This window comes from Marmota flaviventris, chromosome 13 (genome assembly GCF_047511675.1).
Source record: "Marmota flaviventris isolate mMarFla1 chromosome 13, mMarFla1.hap1, whole genome shotgun sequence".
Taxonomy (NCBI): Eukaryota; Metazoa; Chordata; class Mammalia; order Rodentia; family Sciuridae; genus Marmota; species Marmota flaviventris.
Window position 1 is genome coordinate 99,618,266 of NC_092510.1, and position 25,654 is coordinate 99,643,919.

The window sequence follows — 25,654 nt, forward strand, 5'->3', positions numbered from 1 at the left end:
TGCCTCCCCCTCGAGGCTTCATGTCACTGCCCAGGCCGGGAGGAGCCTGTGGGTGCTGGGCCCAGGCAGGGGCAGTGCCACTAAGTGCTACCCACTGGCCCACTCCCGTCCCTCCCCCTTCCTCATGTCCAACTCAGCTTGTCTGGATGCCGTGAGGGGAGGGGCGTCCTGCCAGTGCTGGCCTTGGTTGACGCCTTCACGGCCAGGCTGCTACTGGGTGTTTGTGGCCGGGCCTCCCTTCAGAGCACCCCGGGCTCTGAGTGGACGCCAGGTGAGGCTGGGCTGCGGAGGGGACTGAGACTCCCCTGTCTTCAGGCGCCAGAAGATAGGGGCGGGTCTGCATGTGGAGGCCAGGCAGCCTCAGGGTGCCCCTGCAAAGTCGCACCAAGGCTGGTCCCTCGAGGCAGAGGAAGGAAGAGGAGAATCAGTGTGGCTCTGCGCCTCCTGGTTCAGAGGAAGGTCTGGAGCGCAGCTTAATAGTGACATCGGGTCATGTGTGAACCAGGGAGAGTGGGGCCACCTTGAACGCCCGGCTCCATGGTCCTTGCAGGAAACCTCGAGGCCAGCGCCTTTGCTATTCCCGTGTTACAGGCCAGGACACTGAGATGCGGGCCTGTTAGGTGACTGCCGGGCTCAGCAGGCAGGAGATGGAGGACCTGAGCCCAGGCCGGTCCTGCACCAGCCATCCCTGCCATGCTGCCTCTGCCTTAGAAGGTCCCACCCAGTTCTACTGGGATGCTCCATGGCCGCTCCCACTGCATGTGCCCAGTTTCAGGGGCATCCTGGCTCAGACGGTGGACAGTGGTTCTTGTCTTGACCCTCAGGGATCTGCCTGTGTGGCCACCACACCGAGGGCCCGTCCTGTGAGCGCTGCTTGCCCGGTTTCTATGGCAACGCCTTCGCAGGGCAAGCTGATGACTGCCAGCCCTGTCCCTGCCCTGGACAGTCGCCCTGCACCATTGTCCCAGAGAGTGGGGAGGTGGTGTGTACCCACTGTCCCCCACACCAGAGAGGTGAGTGGCCGTCACCCAGGGAGGGCACCACTCGTGGGGAGACCAAGCCTCGGGTGCACTGGGCTCTGGGGTCCTGGGTTTGGGATGTGGCAGTTTGGGGAAAGCCCAGCTTAGGGATGGCAGGAGTGACCTTTGGGGACACCGAGTCCCAGACAAGGCCTCAGACTTCAGGGTTGCTGGCAGACCTAGCCTTGAACACATGTAAGTGACCTTTGAAAAGGCCTGAGAGGGAGCCCAGCACCTGTTTCCCTAACAGAGATTCAGAGCAAAGGAGGAAACCTCAGATTAAACCTCGGGTCCTCCAGCTTTTAAACACCACCTGGGCAATGTGTGCAGCGGGACCCTCCTCACCCCCACCCCAGGCCTCTTTATCATGGTAAAATATGTAGCGTCAAAGTTTCTGCCTTAAACATTACTTTAAGTGTGTAACTTGGGGGTGCTGTGGGCGCCCTCATCGCCACTGTCCGCCCCCAGAACCTCACCATCCCAGACAGAAGCTCTTGTGCCTGTTAGGTCAGTGCTCAGCGCCTCCTGCTCCCGGTGGCCCGGCACAGCTCCTCCACTCGCTGACTCTGAGTTGGACTCCCCGGGGACCTCATTTAGGTGGAGTCACATTATGCTGGTCCCTCCGTGTGGCTGGTTTCATGTGGCCCAATATCCTCAAGGTCCCAGACATGGGATTTTACCTTTGGCACACGTGGCAGCGTCGGACCAGTCCTGTCCCACGCTCTGCTCCACTGGACCCTGCTGAGAGCAGCTCCCTGGTCCCCAGGAGCCGGCAGGGCTGAGTGGACAGGCCCAGAGCGGGGAAGCCAGGAGCTAAGGGGCCTGCACCCCACTAACCAGCACCCAGCCCCCTGACTGGCTCTCACAGTGTGAGTGGGCACAGAAGCTCAGACAGGTCGCAGCCGGGGGCGGGGACAACCAACAGGGCTCTGCTGCCGTCCTGCGCCTGCAGGGCTTCCCTGGGCCTTGTGAGAGGCCAGCACACAGACAGCTCCCCTGGGCACCTGGGTTGGGATTGGCTGCGGTCAAGTCCTGGTCTCCGCCTGCCTCAGGACCACACCACCCACCACCCTGTCCCCTTGCAGTTCCCAGGGGGCCTGCAGAGCTGCCCTCGCCTGGTCCCTAGGGCACGGCTGGGGACTGCGTTCGTCAGAGGGCTGCAAGCTCCCCTCTCCCAACATGGGTTCTGTTTCAGAGTCCCCAAGGCCACGCTCGCCTCCACCTTGAACCCTGTTCAGGTCTTTCCTTCCTGGTCTCTTGGTCCTTTGTGCCCCTCTGCCCCTCTCTGAGGGTGCTCTGAGTAACGGTGGCTTGATTTCAAGAGGACCATGAAGCCTGAGGGCACACGGAGCCCACACCTGTTTTTCACAGGGACACAGCTGTTCTTAGATGGGTCCACTCAGTGGGACTGCCCATGTCCGTTGACACAGGGTAGAGGTGTAAAGAGGGGGTGACACGCACCTCACGGGCCCCTCCTCTCACCACCCCGGGGACCATGGCCAGTCGGGGTCTGTGGATCCCCCAGACATGGCTGCACGGAGATCTGGGCAGAGACTGGTGTGTTACAAAGAATGGCCCCACCACCCAAAGCACGAGCTGTGTCCAGAGAGGGTCTCCCAGCCACCACCCTCCCGAAGTCCTCCCACCCCATCTCCTGTGAGGCTCACGGTGGCCCTGTGGGTGGGACGAGGCGAAAGCAGCCCCAGGTCCACCCTGGAGGCAGGGCAGGAGTGGAAATGCACATTCCTGAGGAAGTTCAGAGGCCACGGGGAGCAGAAGAGGGGGAGGGGAGGGAGGAGACAGTGACACATTGGTGACGACGAAGATGACATCGGAGGTGCTGATGAAGATAGTGGTGACAGTGGCATGCTGGCACTTACCACATGTCAGGAAATAATCTCACCGAGCCTCCACAGTCCTGTGAAGTAGCCGCCATACGTGTCCCCTTTAGAGATGAGGAGCCTGAGTTCAGAGGGCACAGTGGCTTCCCTGAGACCACACAGCCAGGGGACAGCCCACGGGGGCCTGGCCCAGCTTAGCTTGCGGGGGGGCTGTGCTCCACTCACCGGAGGCCTGGCTTTGTGCCGGGCACAGGTGCCCGAGCTCCTCACCCCTTGCTCCCTCTCACACAGGGCGGCTCTGTGGGAGCTGTGATGACGGCTTTTTTGGGGACCCACTGGGGCTCTCTGGGGCCCCCCAGCCCTGCCGCCCATGCCAGTGCAGTGGGAACGTGGACCCCAACGCGGTGGGCAATTGCGACCCGCTGTCCGGCCGCTGCCTGCGCTGCCTGCACAACACGACGGGGGACCACTGTGAGCGCTGTCAGGGGGGCTTCTACGGGAGCGCCCTGGCCCCTCGGCCTGCCGCCAGGTGCACGCGTGAGTACCCACCACCCGGGCCCGCGGGGGCACGGGGCCTCGTCCTCCACCTGCTCAACCCAGGTGGGGTGGCTGAGAGTCCCCAGAGCCAGCTGGCCCCTTCGCCAGCTCTGCCGCCTCAGACAGGTCCCCATCTCCTTGGAGAGGGAGGGACTGGCTCTTCTGCAAGGTCCCTTTCAGCCTTGGCGCCTTATAAACTGGGACCAGCGATTTCCCCCTCTTGGATAACTCAGTGCTGTGCTCTCAGCTCAGTTAGCCCAGGAGGCTGACCCGGGGTCACCAGGCCGGGGCTCCCCTTCCTCCTCCAGCCCCCACACCCGGGTAACCCTCAGAAGAGCCTAAGCTCTGGGAGACCACAGCCTGTGGTCCTGCAGGGAGGAGCTGGGCGTCTGCCCCAGACTGATCTGCTCCTGCGCCCTTCCCCACACCCTGCCACCATCTTGCTGCCCCTGGCTCTGTGGAGCCCCTTGGGGAACCCTCTGTGTTCTAGAATGAGATGCTGTCCTGCGGTAGCCGGGGGGGCCAGGACACCTCATGGCCCAGGACGGGGTGCAGGGCTCTGCCTGTGACACTTTGATGGAGTCTGGGCTCAGGGCTCTGGGCAGGCTATGCTGGGGCTGCCTGCCGCTATCTCTGCCCCGGTTGTGTCCAGGGGCGTAGCAAAGGGGCCGAGACCTGAGCTCGGCCCTCCAGCTGTACCTCAGCAGGGGCTCAGCAGTCTGGGCTGCACCCAGGTCCTCTCAGGGCTTCTGCAGGCCCACCTGCGGTTGAGTGGACAGGTGTGCCCGTCCCCAACACCCTGCCCTGCTTCCCCACAGCCTGCAACTGCAACCCTGGGGGCGTGGACAGTGGGCAGACGCCCTGCGACCCAGTGACTGGCCAGTGCTCCTGCCTGCCTCATGTGACCGGGAGGGACTGCAGCCATTGCAGCCCTGGCTTCTACAACCTCCAGCCAGGGAGGGGTTGCCAGAGGTAGGTGGGGTGAGGCTATGGCACTCTGGGTGTCTTGCGGGGGGTGGGTGGCTGTTTTGGCCACAGCAGCACCTAAGACAGACATCTCTAAGGAACAGTGGGGTCCTGCAGGAAAATGTGAGGGAGCCACACGGGTTTCTTCTTGCAGGACTTCTCAGAGCCTTTAGTGAGCAAGTGCCCTGTGACTTGCCAACAGAAGGCTACAGTCTCTCCAGGACGGGGCATTTGTCCCCAAGGCCTTTATTTCCCCCTTCTGGTGGGCATCCTGTGAGATTTGTGCTCCCTTGGGCATAGCTGCTGCCACTAGAAGCTGGGCCAGGAGTGGCCTAAGACCTGGTTCCTTCCCCTATTGCAGCTGCAAGTGTCACCCACTGGGGTCCCGGGAGGACCAGTGCCATCCCAAGACTGGGCAGTGCCCCTGCCGCCCCGGTGTCACAGGGCAGGCCTGCGACAGATGCCAGCAGGGTTTCTTTGGCTTCTCCGTCAAGGGCTGCCGGGGTAAGGAAGCCGGTCCTCCCTGGGCTGCTGGGACAGGGGAGGCCTTTTGCCAGAGATGCCGGCAGGAGAGACAATGGTCAGGGGCAGGGTGGGTCTCCTCAGCACAGCCTGGGGACAGGGAGCCAGTGGGTGTGGAGGAATAGCAGCGCCTTGGTGGCAGCTGAGAACCTCGTCCCAAATGCCACCACTGAATTCCTATGTGCCTGGGCCCGCTGTCCCCTTTGTGAGCCTCAGTTTCCTCACTTGGACAGTTGGGCAGTTCCCAAACCTGGCTGGTCCTCAGGCATCTGGGGACACTGAAATAGACAGGACTGTCATCTCCTCCGACCTTCTGATCTGAGCCTCCAGGGAAGGCTCAGGGGGGCTGGTGTGCAGGGGCAGGGCCCCCCAGCGCCCACAGCCCCGGCCCCCCAGCCTGCAGGTGCTCCCCGGTGGGCTCCAGCTCAGCCCAGTGCCACGAGAACAGCACCTGTGTGTGCAGACCCGGCTTCGTGGGCTACAAGTGCGACCGCTGCCAAGAAAACTTCTTCCTCGCGGCGGACGGCACACGCTGCGAGGAGTGCCCCACCTGCTACGCCCTGGTCAAGGGGGAGGTGAGCGCGCCCACCCCGGCCGGGCCAGGCCACCTCGTGTTCCCGTCCATTCCACACTCGGCGCTGCGCGCTCTGTGCGGGGCGTGGGGTCTGCCTGCTCGCCCACAGCTCCTGGGCCCTCGGTCCCCAGCAGCCTTCTCCCTGTGCCCACAGCTCCTGGCCCTTCCTATTTTCTGGGTGAACAGGAAAGAGTGGCTCTTGTCACATGACCTTCCTGACTGCCCTGGGCCAAGGTCCCACGCTTCCTCTGGTTTGGTGGGGATGAGACGATAACGATCCTCCCGTGGGGAGGTGACGCAGGTCCCCAGGCACAGGGAGAATTTTGGGCAGGGAGGTGGGTGGTGCAGGAGGTAGGAGGCTAAGCTCTGGGGTAATCCATTGGGGTCCCCTTCTCAGCCCTGTTAGTTGACACGTGCCCAGGCAGATGGCAGTCTTGGTAAACCTCAGTGTCCCTCTCCTACTGCAAAACAGAGAGGGTTCAGGCCTGCACCCGCTCCCTGGACTCGAGTGGGCTGTCCACAGCATGTGGAGTTGCAGAGGCCAGACGGTGTGCAGCAGGCCCGGGCACCGCCGGGGCGCGGCAGTCCTGAGCCAGCCCACCGGAGTTCTGCAGGCGTATTTATGCCACGTGGCTGAATAAACACCCCAAGCAGCCTTTTCCAGAACCATTTTGTTTCCAAATGAGTTCAAGGCAGATTTTGCTATCAAGGAAGGAAAGGAAAGCTTTGTAGTTCGTCACAGCATTTTGGATTTGGGGACTAAGGTCAGGGCTCAGCCCTCATGGCCCTCGGCTTAGGGTGGTTGGCAGGTGTTCATGCCAAGGCTGCCTTCCGTCTGGGCAGTTATTGTGTCTGATTAAAAGAACAGGCGTTGGCTGGGTGCAGTGGCGCATGCCTATAATCCCAGCGGCTCGGGAGGCTGAGGCAGGAGGATCACAAGTTCAAAGCCAGTCTTACCAACTTAGCAGGGCCCTAAGCAATTCAGCAAGACCCTGTCTCTAAATAAAATAAAAAATAGGGCTGGGGATGTGTCTCCATGGTTAAGTGCCCCTGAGTTCAATCCCCAGTACCAAAAAAAAAAAAAGAACTGACTCGGGACATCCCACAGCACATGCAGGCACAGGTGCCCACGGCACACCCACAGGGTGACAAGTCCTAGGAGTTCAGTGCCCAGGACAGATGGGCACGGGCCCTCTTCCATAGGCCAGGCATGTGCTGGCTGGGCATGAGCAGGTGTCTGAGCAGGGAAGGGAGGGACAGCTGCCGTGGAGTGGGCAGGGCTGGTTCTCAGGGCTGCTGGGCCTTAGCTTTGAAGCTGGGGAAGGGAACCCAGGAGGGGGACAGGTCAGGCAGAAGCCAGGGGTAGGTATCCAGGGAGGACTGCAGGTCACCAGCCTCACACCTTTTCTTCCCTGTCCCCTGAAGGTGACCAAACTGAAGGCCAGGCTGACCTTAATGGATGGATGGCTGCAGGCCTCCAACTGTGGCCCCTGGGGGCCACTAGACATTCTGCAGGGAGAAGCCCCACGTGGAGACATCTACCAGGGCCACCACCTTCTGCACGGTACGGAGCAGGAGTCCAGGGGCTGGCTGGTCAGAACCCAGTGCACAGCCTTCAGCCTGGGCCTGTCGGATGCTTTGAGGGCTCTCAGTCCTGTCATGCTGGGAGCCTGTCCTTCAGTGTCCCCAGCCTGCCCGTCCCTGTGTTGACATCAGTCTCCATACCCCCCTTGTAAGCGTGGTGCAGATGGGGCAGTCATGACCCAATCGCATGGCAGGTGAAGGCTCGATGCTGTTCCAGAGGCTGGGCAGGTGGGCAGATTCTTGGCCCTGGGCTCACTGTCGTGCTCACCCATCCCCCGCACACACAGTGCGGAACACGTGGGACATAAGTGAGCAGTTAGCAAAAAAGAAGACCTGCGGCTAAAACCAGGCAGAATGTGGCCTGGGAGGGGACATTTAGAGGGCACTGAGAGGACTGGTGTTCTGTGAGAGTTCGTTTCCTAGCACGGTGCTAGGTGACCGTTGGGGCCACCCACAGGTGAGCTGGGCACCTGGTCCAAGGCTAGCAAAAGAGGGAGCGAGCAGGTGGCAAGTCTTAAAGTGTCCACACCTGGGCGTCCTTGGGAATTGCCGAGCTGACTTGGGCAGAGGGTCACTGACGTCCCAGATTCTGGAATTGCTTGCAGTGGCTTAGAAGGCCTGGGTCCCTTCCAGGCCCCTGAGTGTGGCTGACGCAGCGTGTGGGACTGGGGTGGCGATTCGCCTTCTCCAGGCTTTAGCCTTTGCATCTGTAAAATGGGCAGAGTCTTTTGGACTCAGCATGGGGACCCAGGCTGGTGATGGGATTCGCCTGTGCCCAGGGAGAGTGGAGGCCACAGACAGGAGCCTGGGGGTGGGGGCTTTAGTATGGAATCTCAACTTCTCTGTGACCCCTGGACTGTGGGCTTCCTGCAGGGGCCCGGGAAGCCTTCCTGGAGCAGATGACAGGCCTCGAAGGTGCTGTGAAGGCCGCGCGGGAGCAGCTGCGGGTGCTAAGCAGGAGCGCGCGCTGCAGCCAGGCCAGGACCCAGAAGACCTGCATCCAGCTGGCCGACCTGGGGGCAGCCCTAGAGTCCTCAGAAGAGGAGATTCTGCACACAGCCTCTGTTCTTACCTCTCTGGTACCCGGGGCCCTCCCTCACTGAGCCTGGGCATGGGCCCTGCCATGGACCTGGTGACCCTGGGCCTCCCTCTGCCTCTAGGAGGCTCCGGTCATCTGAAAACTGGAGGTCAGACTGAGCCTCCCCCACAGGCTGGGTGAACTAGGGTGTGCAGAGCCAAGATGTCCCAGGTGGAGCTGCCTGGGTGGCACGCGGCGGGTGGGACTGATCCTTCTGTGTTGGAGGATTCGCGCACGGCCTGCCGACTCAGTGGCCAGCTTTGCATGGTCATAAATTACTGGCACGGTCTGATTCTTCACAGTAATTTAGCCGGATGTGGCCCTAAGAAAGGACGGGCCTCAGTTTCGCCTCTTGTCTCTAAAGGTGATTGTGCAGGAGGGGCCCGGCCAGCCCACCAACTGGACTCATCTAGCCACAGAGGCCCGTGCCCTCTCCAGGAGGTGAGCCCATGCCCCAGGGAGAGCTGAGGTCCTGTCCACGCCATCCCCCAGCCCTTGTCTGGGGGACTCTAGGGCCAGGGTCAGCCCCACAGGTGTCCCTTCCCCAGGAGGTGGGATCCCATGGATCCAGGCCGCCCCCCAAGCAGCTGTCACCACATTGGAAGGAGAGATGTGTGAGAAGCCGCGGGCCAGAGGTGCCTGGGCAAAGCTCGCTTGCCTTGGGCACAGAGCACCTGGCGGCTCCCTGGTGGCTGCTCGGTTGAGGAATATTTCACCCGGCACAGCCCAGTGGTCTGACCCCAGAGCCGTCCACCCCCGCAGCCCCTTTCAGAACATTCTCATCCCCCTTTGCCTCTCTTCAACCTCCCCAGCTCCCCGCAGCCCTTCACCTGCCCTCTGTCTCGATGGACTTGCCTGTTCTGGGCATTTCCCATAAACGGCGTCTAACGCGGTCTTTCTTATCTGCCCCATTTGGCTTTCACATAGTGTCTTCAAGGTTCATCTGCAGAGGAGCATGGAGCGGTCCTTGTTCCTTTTATGGCTCTGTGCTATCCCAGGGAACAGACACACCACATTTTGCTTACCCGATCACCCCTTTATTTGGATTCTTCTCTCAGCTGCCTTTATGAAATCGCTTATGATCCTAAAAACATAGACTCTGTAGCAATTTTCCTCTTTATCTCCAAGAACCTTAGACTTATTTTACAGATGAGGAAATACATTCAGAGAAGTCGGACTCACAGCTTGGAAGTGATGATGCCAGGATTTGACCCCAGGCTGCCTGGGCCGTCTCCTCTGAGCTGTGTCTGTTAGGGTGACTGCACAGTCACTGACCAAGCTGGGAGGGTTTCATGTGTGTGAAAGGCCCGTGCTGGTCCTTGTGCCAGGCCAAGGTCCTCCCTGGTATGGAACAGGAATGGGATGTGTGCACCCTTTCCGTGGTCCTGCGTGTGACTGCCAGGCAGGTAGCAAAACAGTCTGTCCTGCAAGGGGCCCGTGTGCTAGGGGCGTGGGTTTGGGCCAGACCCCTGCATGGGCTCTTGCTGATGGCCGGGGTGACTTGCACAGCCACAGGGACACTGCTGCCAAGATCGAAGCCGCTGCACGGCGTGCCCTGCTCGCCTCCAACACAAGCTACGTGCTGCTCCAGAGTCTGGTGGATGGTAGAGTGGCCCTGGAGACCCAGCGGGAACTGGAGGACAGGTGAGACCTCCCCAGGTGCAGTAGAAGCTTGGGCTTAGCCTCCGGGAGCCCACGGGGCCTACGCAGAGGCTGCTGGCTCCAGAACCAGCTTCCCCTGGGTCCCAAGGTGCTTGGTGGTTGGTTGGGGAGTCTGAGGTCTGCGTCCCACTTGGACCTATGGGCCTGTGAGACCCGTTGGTGGACTGAATTAATGAGGAAGGAAGAGTGTGGTCTGCTCACTGCCTTTCCAGCTCATTTGAAAGCTACGAGGTAGCAGCCACTTTCCAAGGCTGAACTGGAACCCCGAAGAAGTGAATCAATCTCCCTCTCTCCCTCCCTCCCAGCAGCAAGCCCCAAGTCCTCCCACCAAGTCCAGATAGCTCCTCTTTGGCACCAGCTCAGTTCAAGGGTCAAGGTGATCTGCAGCGTTTTGCCTGAGCTTCACATTTTCATTTCTAGATGAGACAATCTGCTTGGCTCAGCTGGGATTGGGTGTCCAGCCAGTTGGCTGGGCTGGGGTGAGGTCACATGACCCACCCCTGGTGGGAAGCAGTGTCCTTCTGGGACTGATAAGGGGTGCAAAGGAAGCTGAGGGTGGAGGAGGAAGGCTCCGCCCCAGTGGTGGCCATGGTGGGGCAGGACCACGTGGGGTGGGCTGTGGGCAGCTGGCCAGGACAAGAAACCACGGACTTCAGGCTACAGTCCCTGTAGCCACTGCACAGCCCAGGGGTCACTGTCTGTGGATGATGACAGGCTCAGGGTCACCAGCAAGGGCAGGGCCCTGGCCACGTGCTTCCCACGCCAGGCATCTTCCTCCTCACACTTCACCCAGACCAGCTGAACATCTGCAAACCATGTGCTTGTCGGGTGGAGAGCAGGCGGGAGCCCTTCCAGAAAAGAGTGGGTGAACTGAATGAATGAAGAAAGAAGAATGTGCTCGTTCATTGCCTTCCTGGTGCACTGCAAGGCTGCAGAGAAGCAGCCACTTTCCAAGGCCAGCTGCTGGGTGCCAAGCGGCCCAGGATGTTGGAGAGGACTTTGCAAAGCCCGGGCTCCAGCCAGGGACCCAGACAGCAATGGGGAGGGACAGCCCTGTGCCCTGGTTGGAGAACCAGCCTGGCCTCTGTCTCCTTCCAGGTACCAGGAGGTCCAGGAAGCCCAGAAGGCGCTGGGCACGGCTGTGGCAGAGGCACTGCCCAAAGCTGAGAAGGCGCTGGCCGCCATGCAGCACGTCGCTAATGATGCAGCCCTGCACGGGGCCTTGCTGGCCATCCCTGCAGCACCGGTCAGCTCAGTCATCGTCGAAGCTCTGCATGGGGTAGGGGTGGACACTCTCGAGGTTGGAGAAATCCAGTGGGCAGAGACAGAGGATGTGGCTTATATTTAACTCTATGTGGTCGATTAAAACGAGATAATCGTAGCTGGACCCCACACCTTAATCCCAGCTACTTGGGAGGCTGAGGCAAGAGAACCCCAAGTTTGAGTCCAATCTAGGCGATTTCCTGAGACCCTGTCTCAAGATTTAAAAAATGGCTGAAGAGTTGGAGGTGGCTCAGTGCTAGAGCATTTGCCTAGCATGCACAAGGCCCAGCACCGCCAAAGATAAAACTTAAAAAGTGAAATAAAAGGAGATAATCCACCCCAGGGCTTGGCAGGGTTAGAGCTCAGCTGCCCTTTGTGGTGATTAGAACAATATCAAGGCTGCAGCCTCTTCTCCATGCTAATGACGGTGGTAAGGATGCCAGCCAGATATGGGAGGAAACCTCAGCTCTGCTACTCCAGCTTTGTGACCTTGGCCAAGGACTTTCCCTCCCTGAGCCTCAGTGACTTCATCTGTCACGGGGACCTGGTCTGTTAGGCTATTTCAGTGCTGATTCCACGGGGGCGGCGAGGGCATCTGGGCGTCTCCCGCGAGCCCACCATGCTATGCTCGCGAACTCTGAATGCATCAGGCCCAGCCTGTCTGTATAGTAATCCTGAAATCCCCCAACTCAGAAACCCAGCTTTAATAAAGTAGCTGGCTGGCTGGGGTGCAGCCTGGTAGCAGAGCACGTGTCTAGCATGCGTCAGGCCCTGGGTTCCGTCCCCAGGCAGTAAACTTATACAAATGAAGTGCATTTGGGACAGAACCTGACCCAGACCGCCTGCCCATGGCTGCTTTGCCCCTCTGCTGCCTGTGAGGTGTGACACGGGGGTATTAGTATGTGTGGTGAGCTGCTGTCCCAAATACCATGAAGGGCCTGGCTCACGTGCAGCTCCTGAGCAGCTCTGCTTTGCACGGTTTGAAAAATTCTGCATTCTGAAGCCTATCTGCTGGAGGTTTTGGGTAAGGGAGTCGGGGCCAGGGAGAGATTCTCACTTCGCAGTTAGGAGATGCATAGCTAGAGGGTAGTGCGGCTAGGCTCTGAGCCTCCCTGGCCTCACTTCTCTGCTGTGGCCCCTCAGCTTCCCAGGGTCCACACTAGCTCCACCCACACTGTCCTTGTCCTTGTCCCTGTCCCTGGGCTTCCGGTGCAGTGGAGGCACTGACTCTTCAGAGGCATGAGACTTGGTGCAGGGCTGGCAACCCCAGGCTGACCCTCAGCCCAGCGGGGCCTCTTTCTCTGAGTAAAGGATCTGGTCCCTAGCCCCCACCTGAGCCACCATCTCCCCACAGCCTCTGAAGTCCCAAGCTGGGGACCTGGACTCCAAAGCGCAAGTCCTGGAGAAGACAGTTGCATCAAGAGAACGTGTGGCCACCGAGGCTGTCGGCACCCTCCGGGCCACTGCCCAAGCAGCGCTGCAGAAGACAGAGCCCCTCACGCAGGTGAGCCCCTGTGCTTCTTTGGAGCAGGGCAGCTGCAGGAGGCAGGGGCTGCCCTGACGGAGATCTGGGGTCTAGGGAAGGAGAAGGACAGAAAGGAGCTCTTTCCATTTCTCTGGTGCCTTCCCCCAGGCTCCAGAGACCCTCAGGCAGCCTGAGCAAGGGTTCACGAAGAGGCAGGAAGGACAGACACATGGACAGGCAGACACAGGCGACGCCCACCCTTCTCAGTATCAGTTACAGCTGGTGGTTCTTGTTCATTCCCTCCTTCAGTTAGCAGAGGGCCAGATACTGAGTGAGCACCTACTTTGAGCTGACCCTGGACTCAGTGCTCAACCACACAGCCTAGTGCTCACAGTCTAGGAGAATGAGGGGTGGATCTGACTTATGCCAGTTGTTCTGGACCTTTGAGAGTGTCAAAGATCCCTTCAAGATAACCAGGATTGAACCCAGGTGCACTGGACCTCTGAGCCCACCCCCAGCCCTATTTTGTATTTTATTTAGAGACAGGGTCTCACTGAGTTGCTTAGCACCTCACTATTGCTGAGGCTGGCTTTGAACTCACAATCCTCCTGTCCCAGCCTCCTGAGCCGCTGGGATTACAGGTGTGTGCCACTGCACCTGGCTCAAGATAACTTTTTATTTTTATTTTTATTTATTTATTTTTTAAAGAGGGGGGGGAGGGAGAGAGAATTTTTTTTTTAATATTTATTGTTTTAGTTTTAGGTGGACACAACATCTTTGTTTGTATGTGGTGCTGAGGATCGAACCCAGGCCGCACGCATGCCAGGCGAGCGCGCTACCGCTTGAGCCACATCCCCAGCCCCTCAAGATAACTTTTTAAAAAACTTTTCCTTTGATGCACAGTGGCACACGTCTATGATCCCAGTTCCTTGGGAAGCTGAGGCATGAGGATCACGGGTTCAAAGCCAGCCTCAGCAACTGAGTGAGACCCTAAGCAGCTTAGCAAGACCCTGCCTCAAAATGAAAAATTAAAAGGGCTGGGATGTGACTAAGTTGTTAAACACCCATGGGTTTCATCCCCAGTACCAGAAAACTTTGAAAAAGTTTTCTATTTGGAAATAGTTTTAAGCTTACAAAAATGTTATAAAGAAATTACCAGAGGGACTGGGGCTAGGGCTGGGGCTCAGTGGTAGAGCGCTTGCTTAGCATGTGTGAGGCACTGGGTTCAATCCCCGGCAACCACATAAAAATGAAAAAAAGGTATTATGTCCAGCTACAACTAAAAATATTTAAAAAAGAAAGTACAAAGGATCCCCCTGCCCCTTTACATGGGCTCCCACCGGGTTGGGCATTTTATCCAACTCAGTGTGAACATCAGATTCAGGAAGGCCATGTGGTGCCTTCCAGGGCCTGATCCTCAGACCTCGGCCAGGGCCTGATCCTCAGACCTCGGCCAGGTCCCACCCACGGTGCCAAGGCGGCCTAGCTGGACCACCTTCATCTTCCCCGTTTTTTTTGTACTGAGGATTGAACTCAGGACACTGGACCACTGAGCCACACCCCTGCCCTGTTTTGTATTTTATTAGAGACAGGGTCTCACTGAGTGGCTTAGGGCCCTGCTAAGTTGCTGAGGCTGGCTTTGAACTTGCGATCCTCCTGCCTCAGCCTCCCGAGTTGCTGGGGTCATAGGCGTGTCCACCGCGCCCGGCTCATCTTCCCTTTAAAGACAGGAAAAGGGTTTCTTTGTGAGGAACTGAGGAACAGGGCCCGGCCTGCCCCACACCTGGAGAGCTTTGCTGTGGGGGTCCCCAGGATTGTGCCTGCCCGTGGGGTCCACTGGTCCACTGTCTAGAGAGGGGCCAGGAAGAGGGTGACCTCCCCAACCCCCTCTGAGAGCTGTCGTCCATCAAGGCCGGACCCCCATGCATGGAGGCCCTGCCCACCCCCCCCCCACAGCACCCCCCTTCCTCCTTCCAGAGCTTCATTTCTCTTTAGTCACATAAACATTAGGGTCCACTCTGACATAAGTTTAAAAGCATGGATATAATTGTCTCAAATCCCAGCACTTCCCCTTCCCTCCCCTCCTCCCTCTCCTCTTGCCCTGGACCAAGACTTGGGTCCCTCTATGGCTGGACATGCTGTCTTTGCCCACGCCTCCATCAAACCCCAGATCTTGAAGCGCCCAGTTTCGTTTCGTGGTGGTGGAAGAAGCTGCCCTCCTGCGAGGAGGAGCTGATGATGGTCGATTGGCCAGCTGGCCAAAGCAAAAGCAAAAAACGCTCCTGGAAAGGAGTGTCCCTTGTCCTCTGTCCTTCGGTTCTTGTGCTGGGTTTCCCTCCACAGGTGCCTCAGGTGTCTTCAGGGGCCAGGGTCAGGTGTGGCATTATTGAGGGGGTTGGGTAACTCCATGTCAGAGGTGCGCTGAGTGATGCTTGGGGACCCAGTCTGTGTGGACTCTGCCTTCAGACTCTCTTCTCCCTCCAGCTGCGCCAGGAGGCCACAGCTGCTCTGGCCCGAGCTTCCTCGTCTGTCCAGGCTGCCACAGTGACCGTCACAGGAGCCAAGACCCTGCTGGCTGACCTGGAAGGTACGTGTGCCCAGCTGAGCCCTGGGCTCTGTGACACAAGTACCCTGACAGCCACCAGACTCACCTCAGCAAGTGCAGGCCTGGGGTGGGGGTCAGAAGTCCAGTGGTGTGGGCCTAAGCCATGTGGCCACCCCAGCCCCATCTCAGGACCCCTCCCCAGGCTGCACATCTCTCCCCGTCTCGCACATGGCTCCCTGGGTACCAGCCCACCTGCCATCCCACCCACCCCAGGACCATCAGACCTTGCACAGACCCCTGGGGACCCCATGGGGAGAGAGTCTGAGCTGGAGCTCCCGGGAGCAGGGGGCTGCTCTGCAGAAGGCAGCGGGGTCCCTGCGGGGCCAGGCCTCGTTGGAGCTTTAGAGAAATGAGGCCGAGACGGGCAGGCGAAGTACAGGCTGCTCATCCACCCCCAGGTCAGAGCTCAGGCGAGTGGAATCGGCCAGCGTCAGCAGGCCCCAGCTCCGGGTGCCCAGGGTAGTGGGCGTCTGCGTGTCCTCTCTGCTCCACAGAGAAGCCGGGTGGTTCCTTATCCAACAGTCAAGACAGGCAGGGACGGTCCCCAGCCCAGGAGTCTCTTAGGGCCTGGGACCAGGAGCCAGGCTTGTGCTGGTCATCTGTCAGTCCCTCCAGCCCTGGGCCTGACCCTCCAGGCCTCCCACCTCCACATTCCCCAGTGGCCTGAAGTCCTGGTCACCTGCTGGCTGGGGGCCTCCTGCGGAAAGTCCTGGCTGTGTGCTTGTGAACCAGAGTCACATTTAGGAACAAGTTCATTCAGCGACTCCTAATAAGGGAATTTTAGACATCAGGATTGTGAAAGGGTGTCAACGTCACCTGCTGGGAATCTGCCCTGCAGGGCTCGCTCACCTGCGGTTTGCTGCTGTCCCCAGCAGTGAGCTGTTCCCAGCAGGCCATCCCACTGCTGGGTGGTTCCAGAATATGTTCCTGCAGTTCCTGCACGTGCTGGGTGGCAGTTGGCCTCCCCGGCCCTGCTCCATGTTCACACACAGACTGACCTCCACCCTCCTCCCCGGCTCTTCCCCTCTCCATCCCACCGTGCACACTCCCCCTGCCCCAGGGCCTAGGCTCAGTTGATGCAGGAGATGGGAGGAAACTTTGCACAAGGGGCCGAGGTGCTGCCTTCCCTGGGGCTGGGCCTGGGGTCTCCTACCCTGTGACGTGTTCTGCCAAGGCAGGCGTGTGGTCAGATGAGTTCAGGAAATGTCTCCAGTGCTCTCTCGAGGCTCACCCCGCCCACTTCAGAATATCAAGGCCCGAGAAGTCCTGTGAGGAGGAGACCAGTTCACTTCACTAACTTTCTCGGCGTTTCCTGTAACATGTATGAACAGCCTGAAGAATTAGGCTTAATTATGCAAGAAACAAAAAGTGGATCTAATTTTTGGATACAACAATTATATAATATTATGCCCACCAAAATTGGAAGACTTGATTCTTTTTAAAAATTGACTCTGGTCTACTGTCACCTGTACTCCTTCTAATAAATTTCTCTCAAAATTCTATTGGAAAGGAAAGGAAAAGAATGGAAAAGTCCCTTTCGTTATCCAGAGGGAAACAGCTTCTTACTAGATAAAGTCTATGAGAATTGTAACCTTTCCCTTTTTGTCTTGCCTGCCTGGGAGCTCGGTGGTAAATAGAGCATTTGGTGCCTGCAATATCATTATCGTAAATTTCTGGTACTTCTCGCTCATCTTTCCTTCCTCATCCTCCTCCTAGTTACATATGGCTCTTGGTCTCCACTAGGGTAGTCTGTTGCATCTGTTACCGTACAGCACTGTTAGGAATGGGTGGTACCATGAACGGTGCTGTGGGTCCCCACTCCCACCGCTGACCACCGTGTCATTTGATGACTTTAACAGACCTCGTAATATAACGTGACGTGCATCTTTAAGTTCTCTGCCCCTCTTGCTCCTTTGTGGTTTCTCCTGGGTGAGCCTGAGAAGGTCACGGGCTGATGTCACGGGTCTCAAACCTCCACTCCCATCAAGCCAGGATAGGGGGTGGTTGAGCAGTGAGGCCACTGGGCAGGAGTTCCAGGGGTGAGCCTGGCCCTGATGCAGGCTCCACCGGGTTTGCAGGGATGAAGGCGCAGTTTCCTCGGCCCAAGGACCAGGCCGCCCTGCAGAGGAAGGCGGGTGTCACCCGGGACAGGCTCCTTGCAGACGCGGAGAAGAAGACCAAGCAAGCAGAGAGGATGCTGGGAAATGCCGCTTCTCTCTCCTCCAGCGCCAGGAAGAAGAGCAGAGAAGCAGAGCTGTCAGCCAAGGACAATGCCCAGGTCAGGCCAGGGCTACGGAGACAGTGGCTTTCCTACTCTCTGGGCCTGTGGCAGGGATGTGGGCACACAGCTGCCCTCTTCCCGGTCTCGTGCTGACTGTTACTAACTGCTGCCGGGGCCCCGGCTCTTAGCTCGGAGCCTCACACAGGTGACCTCGTTGATTCTTCATGAAATAGGTGTCGTTGCTGTCCCCCAGGGTGTCTGGTGAGGACCCTGAGGCTCAGCCAGGGTTTAGGACTTAAGTTACATAACCAGGACTCACACCTGGGCCTGCCTGCCTTCCTTACCTAAATGGCTGGCTTTTCTGTCACTGGGGCCCTATTCTAGTGGCTGTCCCCAGCTCTGCTTCACCTTCAGGCTCACACCACAAGTGAAGATCGTCATGGTCGCCCAGGCTTCTGAGGGGCTGGACTTGAAGTAGGCATCCCCTATAGGTTTCTTGTCCTGCCACTGGACTTTGGCCGGCCTCCGCCTCCTCTCTGTGCCTCCGTTTGTCTGTCTGTAATAGAGTTGGAACGGCTCTCCTCCAGGGAGAAATGAGTGGTTTCTTGCAGTTTTGCTGGTGCCCAGCACCAAGCCCACATCCAGTGCATATTTGTTGAATGTGAGAGTGAGTGACCCCCCCTCGAATCCCAGCACCTGCAGAGGCTGAGGCAGGAGGTTTGCAAGTTCAAGGCCAGATTTGGCACCTTAGTGAGACTGTCTCAAAATAAAAAGTAAAATGGACTGAGGATGTGGCTCAGTGGTCAAGCGCCCCGAGTTCAATCCCTAAGTACCAGGAAAACAAAAACAAGAAGCAAGGCTGGGTGAACGAGCGCATGCTCTGGGCAGGAAGCTGACCGCCGCTCCCCATCTTGGCTGTAAGAGCTCTTCATCCAGAAGGCCTCATTCCAGTCTCCCTCTTCTCCCTGCCCTGATGCCCACCTGCAGCTCGCCAGGACCTTGCTGAGGGAGGGGAAGCAGGGCCACCGCCGTGCCAGCCGGCTCGCCAGCCAGACACAGGCCACCCTGCGTCAGGCCTCCCAGCTGGCGCTGGCCTCTGGAGCGCGCAGTCGGGAGCTGAGGGGAGCTGAGCTGGTAGGTGTGCCCGGGCCCTGCCCCATTGCCCCTGCCCCTGGCGGCCAGGAGGGACCTGCTGCAGCTCTCACCCCTCCCCAAAGGTGGGTGCCGGGCTGAGCGCAGTGGAGCGGCACATCCGGGAATCTCGCATCTCCCTGGAGAAGGACATCAAGGCCTTGTCGGAGCTACTCGCCAGGCTGGGTAAGGAGACCCCGAGGCTGGCCCTGAACTCCGAGTCCCTGGGGACATCTCCCTATGAGGCGCAGCCCCAGGAAACTTGCCACATCTCCATGCCCACCCCGTGACCCTCACGCACTGTCGCCGCCACCCAAGCCCCGTGAGGAGCAGGGCGGGTGTCTAGAAGCCCTCCACTTGCCCTGCTTCTCTGTGCCCCAGGCTCCAGCCTGGCCCAGGAGGGGAGGCAGAAAACTCAGGTACTCACACCTCTGAGTCCCAGAGAAGCAGGTCAGTGCGCAGGGCCCAAGGGGAAAAGGAATCTCAGAGACAAGGGTGGGCGGCATTGAGGATTAGAAGCTGATTTAGAATCAGAAAGACCAGGGTTCAAGTCTGGCTCTGTCCCTCCTTGGTTGTGAGACCTTGGGCATGGCACTCCACCGAGTCCCCCACCCATAAGATGGGAGTAACAGCGGAGTCACTTAGAAAGTGCTTTCCACAGCACTGGGTGCGGAGAGAACCAGAAGACAGCAGCTCTTAGGAAGGAGGTCAAACTCCAGATGGGCCAGGAAGAGGCTTATAGATGAAGGGGACAGCCCCCACCAAGGCATGGAGGTCCCAGAGGCCCCTCATGGGAGGACAAGAGTCAGAGCAGTTACATTGAAGTGAACATCACACATTTTTTTTAAAAAAAATTGTGGAAAAATGCACGTAACGGTATTTACCATTATAACATATTTAAGTGTGCCATTCAGTGAGTGTTAGCTCTCTGCTACTGTGACAAAATACCTGAGATAATCAACTTAAAAGGAGGAATGGTGCTGGGTGAGGGGGGTGCACATCTGTCCTCCCAGCAACTCTGGAGACTGAAGCAGGAGGATTACAAGTTTGAAGCCAGCCTGAGCAACTTAGCGAGACCCTCTCTCAGAAGGTCAAAGGGCTGGGGGTGTAGCTCAGGGATAGAGGGCTTGTCTATCATGAATGAGGCCCTGGATTTAGTCCCCAGCACTGGAGGGAGATGGGGGAGAGGAAGAGTTTATTTCAGCTCCATGTTTCAGAGGTTTCTGTCCTCTGTGCTTTGGGCCTCTGGTGGCCCAGAACATCATGGCGGGAGCACATGGCAGAGGGGCCTGTTCCCCTTGGGAACCAAAGAGACACAGGAAGGGGCCAGGATCCTGAGATCCCCTTCATGGGACGTCCCCAGGGACCTAACTTCCTTCCACTAGGCCCCACCTGCTATAGGTGCTACCACCTCCCAGTCGTGTCCCTGGGCTGGGGACCAAGCCCTCAGTACATGAGTCTCTGGGGGTCATCTAAGATCCAAACTATTCTGAAACATCAGGGACATTCACACAAGCCATCCCCCCACCTGTCTCCAGAACTTTCTCAGCCTCTCAAATAGAAGGACTGCCCCCACGAAACGCTAACTCCCCATCGCCCTCCAGCTCCGGGCACCTACCCTTCTCCTCTTTCTGACCTTGACTTCTCCAGGTACCTGGCATAGTGGAGTCACGTGGAATTTGTCCCTTATTGACTGGCTTGTTTCACTTAGCGTGACTTCAAGGTTACCCCACTGCACGGGTCTCTCTGGATGACCGTGTTCCCCGGGTTTGTCTGTACCAGGCCCACGCTCAGTGGGTCCCACACAGGACTTACAGGACTCTCCTACTCCTGCTGCGGGGACAGTTACTCTCTTACCATGTTGCAGGGGAAACTGAGGCACAGAGATCTTAGCCACCGTGCCCAGGTTCCCACAGCCAGTCGGTGGGGAAGAGCGGTGTACATGTGGCTCTGACGGCCGCTGTGTGTACCTGTGGCCGCCAGTCTACACCCCACAGCAGCATGGGACGAATGCTCTACAAGGGCAGACCACACCGGCTGCTGTCGCCGTCACACATCCGTCCTTCCAACTCCGCGCTTGACGCCGGGCTGTGGGGTTGACCATATAGACCTGGACGGAGCCCCTGTTGCCCTGGGCAGCCCAGGCAGGTGGAGCGGTGGCTGTGACCTGATTCTGAATCTCGAAGGCCAGCTGTTTGGATTTTCCTGTGGACAGTGGGGCCTGTCGAGGCCTTTGCTGGAGGCAGAACTTGCCCAGGCCAGCGGGTCTCAGCCCCACTCTTCCTCTTGTTGCCCTCGGACCCAGCCTCTCTTGCCTGGGACATTCAGGGCCTTGAGGAGCCTCAGGGCCCAGTGGGATCCAAGGCCACTCTGGACCCACTGCGCCGTCTCCATCGCTCTCCCAACTGGCTGAGCTCTGTCTTTCTCTTGCATGTCACACTTAGTGACAAGGTGGGGGAGGCCTTGTGGAGTCCCTGCCAGCATCACTACTGCCAGTTTCCAGTGGGAGCATCTTCCCCACCCGCTCATCCGAGGCTTGGGGAGGCTCAGGGAGTCCTTAACTCCTGGAAGTAGAGCTGACCACTCAGGGTCTTCCCTGCCTTCCACACCTGCAGCCCATCCTGCCCCTGTGAAGCCAGAAACCCTGCCTCTTACCCTGTTAGTTTTTGTCACTGTGACAAAATACCTGAGAGAATCAACTTAGAGGAGGAAAGTTTTATTTTGGCTCACAGCTTCATTACTCTTGGCCTTCGGTAGAGGAGAACACCAAGGTGAAATGGCATGGCGGCTAGGAAGCAGAGGAGAAGGCAAGGAAGGGGAAGGACAAGATGTAGTTCCCAGCCAGGTGCAGTGGCGCACACCTGCAATCCCAGCAACTTGAGAGGCTGAGGCAGGAGGATCCCCAATTCGAGGCCAGCTTCAGCAATTTAGTGAGGGCCCTGAGCAACCCAGTGAGACCCTGTCTTAAAAAATATAAAAGGGCTGGGAATATTGCTCAGTGATTAAGAGCCCCTGGGTTCAATCCCTGGTAGCCCCCCACCCCCCAAAAAAGATGTAGTTCCCAAGGAACCAGTTTCTTCAGCCAGCCCCCACCTCCCGCACTTTCTGCCTCTTCCCAATCAAGCCATCAGATTAGGAATCCCTCATGGACTGATCCATGGATGAGGTCCACTCATGAGCCAAGTGTTTTCCCAAAGCCCCACCTCTGAACGTGACTGCTTTGAGGACCAGACCTTCAACATGAACTTTTGGGGACATTCCAGATCCAACCAGAGCACCCCCAAACCCCATGCCCCGCACACAGGTGGTGCCCACAGATGCACCCTTGGTGAACAGATGCAGCACGTTCCACTCGTGGGATCATAGGGCCTCTCTCGCACTGTTGCAGAAGAGGAAACTGGGGCTCAGAGAGGACTCAGCACGGCCTTTGGTTCTTTGGACAATGGTAGTAGTACATGCACAGAAGTGAACACTATCCAGGGCCACCAGGCGGGCAGTTCCCAAGTGTGCCCATGAGCCTGCTGGGATCCACGGGTCCTCATGGCCCCCACAGCCCTCCCAGTCCTGTGTTTCCCTGGTAGGTGGTGAGCGGTCAGACTCCGGGAGGTTTGAGCTGGGAAGAGTCCTGGGATGGGGGCTGAACAGGTTCCTGGGGCCACCAGGGAGCTGGCTCCTGCTGAGGGTGTCTGTGCCTCTCTGCAGGGTCACTGGATGCCCATCAGGCCCCATCCCAGGCCCTGAATGAGACCCAGTGGGCACTGGAAGGTCTGAGACGACAGCTAGGCTCACGGGGAGCCCTGCAGCGGAAACTGAGGCTGCTGGAGCAGGAGTCGGAGCAGCAGGAGCTGCAGATTCAGGGCTTCGAGAACGACCTCGCTGAGATCCGCGCAGACAAGCAGAACTTGGAGGCCATTCTGCACAGCCTGCCCGAACACTGTGCCAGTTGGCAGTGAGGCCCCTAGGTCCCAGCACACACTCCCCACCTCCTGTTTGCTGGCTTGGGCACACACACCCCTCCACAGGTGTGCCCACACAGGCGTACCACCAAAACAGGGGGCCGTGTGCCCCATGTGAATACCATCCTCCCTCCCTGGTGGGTTTGGGTCTTCCTCTTCCTGGAAGTAGTGAGGACCCATTCACAAGTGGCCCTGTGTGTAAGGCCCTGCTGGGACATCTTCCCTGCACATTTGTGTAAGACACACACACGCATTTAGTCTCCTGGTGCCCGATCACGCTGCGTGCACACAGGACAGTCAGTCCTCTGTTGCGGTGAGAGCCGCCTTGTGTGGGCGCCCTCTGCAGGTCGGGGCAGCTTGTGCAAATTTCCTGCAGTGCTAAGGCTTCCAAGCTCCAGAGAGCAGGGGCCCAAGTAGTACTGGCACCTGGGAAGATGAGAGGGACTGCAACGAGCTAGACCCAAGGCCCAGGGTCCCCTGAGGCCACAGCACGGTCTGCTAATCCAGCAGGACAAGTCCCACTGCTGACAGGGACATCCTTGTCTTTCTGGACACTTCCCTTCCAGGGTCTGGGTCTGCCCCAGACTCAGCTGCAGGTATCCTGGGCCCTGGTCCCCTTTCAGCCTGTGATCTGTCCAGAAAGCCAGGCCCTCAAGGGTCCAATGGGACCTGGATCATGGGGCCTTAGGCCACTGGGAACACCCCTTTGTGTCCCTGCTGACCGGGTTAACTTTGATTGACACTTCCTAAACTGGCCCTGCAGCTCTGTCTACCACCTGCGGGTGTGGAACCCTGGCCGCCATTCCAGTCTGTCCTGCCTGGGAGTCCTCCTGTGGCCAGGCCCTGGGGCCTCTGGCCTCCCGGCATTTCCTCCTGGCATTCCTCTGCCCTCTCCTGGGCCCTCTTCCAGAGGTCAGCAGGGCCTTGGCACAGTGGTGACTTGTGCCCTCCTCCCTCTGCTTCCCGTGCCCCTCACCCTGTCAAGGGAAACGTGTGGCAACGTGGACCTATTTATGAGGAAATAAAGGACCCTTTCCCCAGCTGGTGACATGTGTTTTGATCCTTTACTGCTGGTGGGTAGCCAGGCCGAGCTGTGGGTACACGTGTGGCAGTGCCTCTGTAGATGCCCAGCGAGCAGGTGGAATGGACGTGTGCCGACCCCTCCTGTCCACACACAGTGGAGCTCTTCCCACAGGGAGCCTTGCTAAGGTCCCAGCACCACGGCACCACTTTCCTCTTGGCTCGGGGGCGGGGGGACTTGTCAGGCAAAGTCCAGGGGCTGGGGGAGCTTGAGAGATGGATAGAGAGGCCCTCCGTGGACCTTTGGTTTAGGTGGAGACACTGAGGCAGGAAATAGTGATCTCAAAATAGTGTCCTGCTGGGTGTAGAGGCACACACCTGTGATCTCAGCCACTCAGAGGCTGACACAGGCGGATCACAGCTCAAGGCCAGTCTCAGCCACTTAGACCCTATCTCAAAATGAAAAAGGGCTAGGGACTTCGCTCGGTGGTAAAGCATTCCTGGGTTCAATCCCCAGTATGAAAAAAAATTAAAATAAAATAAGTTTGTGGCTGACCTGAGCAATTAGGGAGACCCTGTCCCAAAAAAGAAAACTAAAAAGGGCTGGGGGTGCAGCTCAGTGGTAGAGCACCTCGAGTTCTGTCCCCAGTACTGTAAACGACAACAACTGAGTCCCACAGCAAGGAGTAGGGAGGGAGGCTAGTGAGGACACGGGGGCAGGGAGGGGCATTCTGGACCAGGCAGCAGTCTGGGGTTGGAGTGGGCCTGGCCAGCATGGGTCCCTCTGGAAACCCCGGTGGAGGATGGGGTGGTAGAGCACACTCCATCAGGGTTCCCCGCCACAAGCCCACAGCGCTTCCTGAATTGTTTTAGGCAGAAAAGGAGAGTCTGTTGGAAGGACCTCTTGGAACCCTGGGGTGGGAAAGGCTGCCCTGCCTTGGGGGCAGCCTGAATGAGCCTGCGTGGTTGGGAGGTCTTGCTCCTACTCTCCCCACCTCCTCTCTTGGTCTCGGCCTCTGCTTCTCTCTCTCTCTCTCTCTCTCTCTCTCTCTTATTAGCTCAGGTCTTTCCCTTTTGCAGATCAACTTTCTTAGCTCTTCTTGTACTTGATGGCAGAGGACAACCCCACCCCAGGGCTCTGGGTTTGCATGACATCAGGTCAAATCCTTGCAAAAGATACTGAGGTGGACACCTGTCCTGGCTCCAGCTTCCCGGGAGGGATCCACCCAGCTGGATTCAGAACCCTCCTCCCCATTCAGGATAATGAGGATCCTAACTCGGTTCAAATCCACACAATGAAAGATGGCCCAACAACTGGTCAGGGATGGCATGTAGAGGAGGGTACACTCCTCCACAGAGATCCTTAAAATCAAGGCAAGGTTAATGTGGTCAGCACTACTAAGCTGAGCTTGGGAGTGTACATTTCCAGGCTGGGAGGGAGGCGGTTGCTCCACTGGGAATTTGGTAATAGGGGTCTGATGTGAGCAAGGCTGAGGAGATAGGGGTTCTTCAAAGACCTCTGGGACAGGGTCTGAAGTCCCTCCGGTCCACACCCACAGCTTCCCTGTTGACAGACCTTCTGATGCCTCTCTTGACAAGGCATGGGCTCAACAAAATCCAGTCCCAGCATCCTGGTGGGTGGAGAACAGGCTTCCTCTCCATCCAAGGTGATGAACTGCGGGCCTGACAGCTTATGACTCGCGTGACTGATCATGCTTGATGTATGCAGAGCCACTCTCTGGCCTCAGAGGTGGGGCTGCTCACTGCTGGGTGGAATGTGGCAGCTGCTGAACATCTGGCTAGCAATGCAGCTGAGCAGTGGGGTGGCTTCTGTCCCACCGGATGGCTGAGCCAGGTCAACCAGCCCAACTAGCCAGGGTGCCAGGCTTTGTGAGCCTGGATCAGGAGCTGCATTTATGAAGACCCTGTTCAAAGTCCATTCCCTTCCTTGGCCTCCGGGTAGACATTCTCCCATCTGCCAGGGTATAACTCCCAAGTCCTGCTTCTCTCCAGGCTTTTATGCTCTGCTCAAACCATCGAGAAAAAGTTTTAACAGCCCCCACCTAGTGACATGCTCTTGTTTTCCCCACTCTGAAGAGAGGATTGAGGCTCAGGCAGATCAAGTCCCTTGACCATGGCCATACAGGTGGTCCAAATCCAAAATCTAGGAGTGAATGGACAGAGAGTAACCAGGAGAAACTGGAGCTGGC

The 25,654-nt window shown here is 58.2% G+C and overlaps 1 protein-coding gene across 2 annotated transcripts in view; it reads left to right on the forward strand.

Moving 5' to 3' along the window:
* The window catches only part of Lamc3 (laminin subunit gamma 3), a 51,481-nt gene extending 28,009 nt beyond the window's left edge, over positions 1 to 23,472 (forward strand). The window contains exons 13-28 of one of the 2 annotated variants that reach the window (XM_071601058.1): positions 825 to 1,013; positions 3,152 to 3,397; positions 4,216 to 4,369; positions 4,725 to 4,867; positions 5,282 to 5,460; positions 6,885 to 7,023; positions 7,917 to 8,122; positions 8,486 to 8,562; positions 9,631 to 9,765; positions 10,882 to 11,062; positions 12,401 to 12,550; positions 14,996 to 15,098; positions 17,195 to 17,394; positions 18,325 to 18,471; positions 18,555 to 18,654; positions 22,171 to 23,472. In XM_071601058.1, the coding sequence (XP_071457159.1) occupies positions 825 to 1,013; positions 3,152 to 3,397; positions 4,216 to 4,369; positions 4,725 to 4,867; positions 5,282 to 5,460; positions 6,885 to 7,023; positions 7,917 to 8,122; positions 8,486 to 8,562; positions 9,631 to 9,765; positions 10,882 to 11,062; positions 12,401 to 12,550; positions 14,996 to 15,098; positions 17,195 to 17,394; positions 18,325 to 18,471; positions 18,555 to 18,654; positions 22,171 to 22,421 (2,600 nt within the window). In that variant the 3' untranslated portion in view covers positions 22,422 to 23,472. The remainder of the gene's footprint in view (positions 1 to 824; positions 1,014 to 3,151; positions 3,398 to 4,215; positions 4,370 to 4,724; positions 4,868 to 5,281; positions 5,461 to 6,884; positions 7,024 to 7,916; positions 8,123 to 8,485; positions 8,563 to 9,630; positions 9,766 to 10,881; positions 11,063 to 12,400; positions 12,551 to 14,995; positions 15,099 to 17,194; positions 17,395 to 18,324; positions 18,472 to 18,554; positions 18,655 to 22,170) is intronic. The other variant, XM_071601059.1, reaches the window with a different exon arrangement.
* Positions 23,473 to 25,654: the final 2,182 nt, after the last annotated feature.